Here is a 6,292-nt window from a genome sequence, read left to right as displayed (position 1 = left end):
AACGGTGTTTTTTCCCATCAAAAAGCAGTGTTTAATGAGCACACGAAATTCCTTTTTTTCCATTGTTATGAAAATAACCAAATTAGCGTCACTAAAGCTTCAATAACTCACACAATAATGATCCGAATGACATATACATTTGACAGTACGCCTAAAAGGGTCTGTTCTTTCGAACCACTATGTACTTTTTGTGTTAGTGGCGCTCTCTATGTGTCAGACCGGGGACTTATTGACCGATGTGTTACATGTCATAAGTCAATTCGAGGACTGTATTAGTATTCTAGGGCATTATTTAAGACAGTTTAAAATAAAAACGGACTATGAATATCCCCCCATGTTTAGCGTTTTACAGTTGGCAGCCTTAGCCTCGACATTCAGACGGCATAGAGACGGCAGAGATTCAGAGAGATGCTTGCAAATTGTACATCGTGCGTTTTTGCCGGACAAATTTTTAATATCACTTTGAGATATAGCTACGGTGGAGGGGATAGGAAGATGTTGGAGTATATGACGCGAACAAATCTATTTAACCTAACTATAGTTTGTGGCACACAGAACTATTGTTTATTGTACATCACATGGGCGCGTATAAAAACGTAAATAAAATCTTATTGTTTGTAGTTAAAAAGTTAATAAAACATCAAATTTCTACTGTATATGTAATCCTTATTGACTAATTCGTTGTCTTAGGTAATATTTTTAAACAAAGGTATATTTTTCTTGCAGCAACAGAGGCCCCAAATGGGTTCAATCGAGTCCGAATTTGCGGGTAGCGGAGAATACCGTCAGACTAGCAACGATCCAACTAACTGGCATAATCAGTCGTCGGATCCAGATCTCTCCGAAATTTTGGATCAAGTTATCGAGATTGTTCCGGATGAAGATATCACAAGTAAGTATAGCGAAATATTAAACGAGAATTTTTCAGCACATGATGAATGTCTCGTTCTGAGCTGATTATTCTCTATTTTTTTTATCAAAACGAAATTTTCTAATACAGAAAAAAAATATTTTTTTGTACATATGTGTGTCTGTCTGCGCATGTGTGCGTATATCTATGAATAATATTAGGTAATTTCGTTTTTTCTTATGAAAATGAAAGACGATTTTCAATCAGACGCGTTTCAAGTGATCATGAACGGTCGAATTCGATAAATTTAACCTCTCAGCGATCTCACGAGTTGTTATCCGCCGGTTTGCATCAATTAATGCCTTTATTGTGTCTTCATCAGCTTCAACTGGCCTTCCAGAACGTGGTGCATCTTCAATATCAAAATTGCCGGATCGAAATTTTGCAAACCAGTTTTGGCACTGGCGTTCTGTTAATACATCTCCATACACATCGGATAATGTTTTCTTGCTTGAACAGCATTTTTACCTTTTCGATAGTAAAAAAGTAAAATATGCCGAAAATGCTGCTTTTCACTTTCCATATTTGATAGGGCACCAACCAAAAACTACTGCGTAGAATCAATCGAACTTTTTTCACAAGCAAGCCTTGCTATATCAGCTGTCAAAATATATAATGATTATGCGGTTCAAGTGTGAAGTTGGCTGTGAAAAAATACAATAAGTCCTCTGTTGGGAAAAAACGAAATTACTTTCCGAACAACCTAATACAATTGTATAATATTACTCACAGAAAATTGATTGTTCCTGAAAAATCTAATAAATTTGTTTATAACAGGAACTCTTCTAGCTGATATTGAAGTGCCGGAGAATAATGTCATGAACGAAACAATGGCAATTAATGCTATTCAGAAGACATTGATGTTGTGCGAGACTGTTGTGAATTCGACATCCTCCAGTATAACTATGTCTGGCACGCCTCCAGCCTATTCGACTGCGGTAAGTTTTATCTTCTATTGTAAGTCATTTATTTTGGATTAATCTTATTCATTTTCTTAAAAGTATTTTTTAATGTATTATGTCGAATAATCGAATTCGAAGCCACCAAGCAATTAATCGATTTCTCAAAAAGCGTGACATTGATCATCATTAGTGCTCAAGCTTGAAACCTCTTTATTGGACAAGGTGACCAACGAATCTTGAATCTATGAAAACCAGGAATTGTCTAATATGCCATACCATTTGAATACGTGACAGTACACTGCCTGTCACTGATTCGAAGAGTTCTGCAGTAGCTCTAACTTATGGGCCTGATATTAATCACAAGATTGATAATTTGATGTAGAAAACTTTTGTTGTTGACCTTCTTGGTCCTGTGGATAAATCAGGCCGATGAAGTCAGAGCAACGTTTAATGTTAAACAAGGATTGGAGATCGATTGTGTATCTCCAAGGTGAAAATGACAAAAGTGAGCAAATTCATAATTTAATTGATCAATACCTAGTAACCGTTGCTCACTTTTGTAATTTTCACCTTTCAAAATTCACAATCGATCTCCAGATAATGAATCAGCTATATATGAATGAAGCAGCTATTGCTTCTCTCGGCACACGTCGTTTGAAGTGGGGATAAACAGCACCGCGATCCGGACTCTGTTGATTTATTATGAAAATTGAGTAATATTACCATTTCCAGCATAGTAGCCATTAAGATATGCGCAGATAATTCAGCAGGAAAAAAAAATTGTATTCCATAATCTGATAAAGCGTTGAATTTTGTTATAGTTGGGAACTACGCCTGTGACGACTGCCAGTCATAATTACCAGCCACCTCCTATGTATCAACAGCCCAGGATGAGGTTCAATCAGCCAAGCATTAGACAGCCCGGCCAGTTTACACAGTTGCAGATACAACAGCAACGTTCTAAGCTCATGCATCAACAGCAACAGCAGCAGCAACAACAACAGAAGCAACGATTACTGCAACAACAGCAGCAACAACAGTTGCTTATCCCATCGAATGCTACTGCGACGGATCAAATGAACAGTGGCATTAACATCGACAATCTTTTGAACAATACCGTTGCGCCGCCGAATGTGTCGTTGCAGGTATACAGTTTATCACGAAAGAAATAAAAAATTAGAAGAAAAATTAAAAATAAAAAATTACTAAAGAAATTTATTTCTCTTTTGACTTTTTATATAAAATAGTAATAACAAATGATATTAAAAATTTCATAGTCGAATTATACAAAGTATAATTATTCGCAATTTTTGATAGATTGTATTAACTCATTTCTAATAAAAATTGGTTACTATGTTTCATATCTAATTTCATAGTCGAATTATACAAAGTATAATTATTCGCAATTTTTAATAGATTGTATTAGTTTATTTCTAATATAAAAATTGGTTGCTATGTTTCGTATTTAAAAAAGATGCATAATAACCACATATGTGCAATGTCTTTTTTTTATTCAGCGATCGAATGGCCCAGATTCACAAGTTTCTCCAGGCTATGGGGCATCCGTCCAGATGGCTTCTCACCGACTCGCTCACTCGTATTCCCATCCATCGACGATACCGCAGCAGTAAGTATCCTGTTAAGCATCCCGGACTGTTTATTCCGCTTTAGTTTATTCCTTATAGCTTTCTTAAAACTCTTATCACGTGATTTTTTTTATTACAGCCACATTGTGAATAGTAATTTCAACAGTGGTCAACAAGTGTCCGCCGCGGCGAGGCTTTCGCCACATTCTCCGGCCGGTATACTGCCGGTGTCGTTTTCTCATCCGCCATTATCGCCACGAGTGGCACAAGTGAGTATGAAAGCATTATTATCGTTAGGAAGGAAGACTAAGGAGACTCCATTCAGTCTAATCAGTCCTCAAAACATGGTCGATTTTGCGTTTCGATTCTCGACATTCGCAGCGCTTGTGAAGTTTGTAGTTCTGCGCATGCAAATGAATGTGCCGTAGGAAAGTATCATGAACGTAACTTAATCCCTCCGTGAAGACGACTTTGTTACTCTTCATGGTTACATTGGTTATTGAGTCTCCGTTTTGAGGCCTTTGGAGGCTGGAACCTTGGGTTAAAAAAAAACGCAACCTGAAAGGAATTTAATTTCTTTTCTGTATTTCTCTTTACGTCCTTGTATCCTGTTTTGCAATCGGACACTACGCAACAAAATGGCATTGCAATTGTTTTCCTATTTGTCTTTAAACATTATATATACATTAAACATCCAGATTTGTGATTTCTTCAGAAATCGGAGATAAAAATGTTTAAACGTTAAATACGAAGCGCCTTACAATTCCGAGTGTTAAGATGTTGAACTAACATTCATTTAAATTAAATTAAATTTTTTCAGAAATAAATTGAGAGCCGATAAATTATCGGATTCACACAATCATTCTGATAATCCCCCCAAATTTTTCCCAAATCTTAAAAATTGTAATAAACTTATTGCGAAAAATATTGCCTCGGCCGGGAGTCGAACCCGGATCTCTTGCATTCCGTGCGAGCGTCCTAAGCCTTTAGACTACCGAGATCTCAGCAACACTCTTTGTAATAACTGATATGTGTAGTAAGTTACTCGTATAAAGGCGAGTATGATCAACAATCTGATTGGAAATGGAACTCAAATATTCAAACGTTAAATACGAAGCACCTTACAGTGTAAGATGTTGAGTTAGGAGTGTTAAGATGTTGAACTAATATTCATTTAAATTATATATTAATTTCTGAAAAAATAATTTAATTAAATTTAAATGAATGTTAGTTCAACATCTTAACACTCGGAACTGTAAGGCGCTTCGTATTTAACGTTTGAATATTTGGGTTCCATTTCCAATTAGATTATAAAAATGTTTCTTTCAGGAAGAAAGACCTTTCTTGACTTCTTCTTACAGTAATCTAATCTAACCACGGCGCACTCATTACGCGCAGGATTACAAAGTACTCAAGCGTTGCGAGGTGACGAGAATCGAAACTTAACTTGAAACGCAAAATCGGTCCACTTTTATTTAAAGTAAAGTTTTCTTAGTATCTTCCTTCCTGATCAGCTCAATAGAACGAAAACACTCGCATAAGCAGTTTCAATAAGCTTACTCGTTCTAGTTTCATTAAGTCATTATAGAGACTATAATTGCAGACCCATAGTGGACCAATCACAATAAAACAGCTTCATTGGTCCATTATCATAAGTAATCGATACTGTAGAATTGATAGTTCAATATGAGCTTTAGTTAGAATTAATTAAATCTTAATTCATTTGAAAAATAAAAATGTGGAAAAAAACTTAATCAATGTTTGTATGAATAATTTGCAAGTTAATGCAATGCTTAAAAATGAGCTTGAATCATACGTTCAATACGTTGAATTTCTATTTGCATTTTATAATACGGTATGCATATTGTTCTTTTCTTTGTTGTCTGCTTTTCATTTTTTATATTTAACGTATCTTTATTTCTGTGAATATTTTTATACGTTTGCACGATATATGCGCTAGGGCAATTACGGCAACACACCGAGATTATTCAACCAGGTGAACCAGGTGAGGCCACAGCAGGTCACGACGCAACAACAGTTACAGCAGCAACAACGATCGATGCCTTCGCCAGGGACGGCAGCTTCCGCCCGGCAATCTCCGTTTCCTGCTGAAGCGTTTCCTCCACCGACGTCGCCTACAGCCAGCCAGTTCCCGCCAGGTCCCAATACTGCACCAAATCCATCGGCTCAATATCGAATTCAACGGACCACATCTACTCCTTCTGCTACGACACAGTTGCCAGGTATGTATAGTTTTTGTACTGATCGATTGTCGATCGTTATAATCTCCCTTTAAGGCTAAAAGATAATTAGGATTATTACAATTAAAATAATTAGAATTGGTTTTGAAGAAAAAGAGAAAAGAAAAAGTTTTGCGATCGTGTAGGAAACATTGTTTTGAATTTACGACAGAGAGATGTTTGGGGATAATAAATATTAATTAGAAATATATACAAAATTTAAAATGTGTAATTGGTAATTAAATAGAAAATTACTTAAGTATTATTATTTCTTATTTCATTGTTTTGTTAGTTGCAATGAAATAATAGCAAATATGAGATTTTATATTATGCGATGTCCGAAAATACAATATGACGAATATTATATATTTAATTAATAAATAATAATAAAGCTCTGTAAGTATAAAACAATATATGCAAAAGAAGGGCAAAGAGCCAGTAATGTAGTAACAAATTTTAATTAAAATTCAATCATAAATTACAAAACGACAAAATAAACGTTTCGACTCCGCTCGAGTCAACATTTTCAATGTTGCGGTAATATTAAAACATCGCTATAAAAATCAATGATGTTACATTTTTCATATCGTGTAGTGCCTTGCGAGTCAGTTACATCAGAATTCAAAGCAGTCAGAAAAACATTCTAGAAACGTG

The 6,292-nt window shown here is 35.5% G+C and overlaps 1 protein-coding gene across 6 annotated transcripts in view; it reads left to right on the top strand.

Annotated features, from left to right (window-relative positions):
- The window catches only part of LOC108754122 (nuclear receptor coactivator 3-like), a 163,199-nt gene that overhangs the window by 139,944 nt on the left and 16,963 nt on the right, over positions 1-6,292 (top strand). For all 6 annotated transcript variants that reach the window (XM_018496206.1, XM_018496204.1, XM_018496203.1 and 3 more), the window contains 6 exons: positions 727-892; positions 1,688-1,848; positions 2,634-2,957; positions 3,330-3,439; positions 3,538-3,667; positions 5,359-5,641. In XM_018496206.1, coding sequence (XP_018351708.1) covers positions 727-892; positions 1,688-1,848; positions 2,634-2,957; positions 3,330-3,439; positions 3,538-3,667; positions 5,359-5,641 — 1,174 coding nt within the window. The remainder of the gene's footprint in view (positions 1-726; positions 893-1,687; positions 1,849-2,633; positions 2,958-3,329; positions 3,440-3,537; positions 3,668-5,358; positions 5,642-6,292) is intronic.

Source organism: Trachymyrmex septentrionalis, unplaced genomic scaffold, assembly GCF_001594115.1.
Source record: "Trachymyrmex septentrionalis isolate Tsep2-gDNA-1 unplaced genomic scaffold, Tsep1.0 scaffold76, whole genome shotgun sequence".
Taxonomy (NCBI): domain Eukaryota; kingdom Metazoa; phylum Arthropoda; class Insecta; order Hymenoptera; family Formicidae; genus Trachymyrmex; species Trachymyrmex septentrionalis.
The sequence above is the reverse complement of the archived record's forward strand: the minus strand, read 5'-3'. Positions and strand labels throughout refer to the sequence as shown.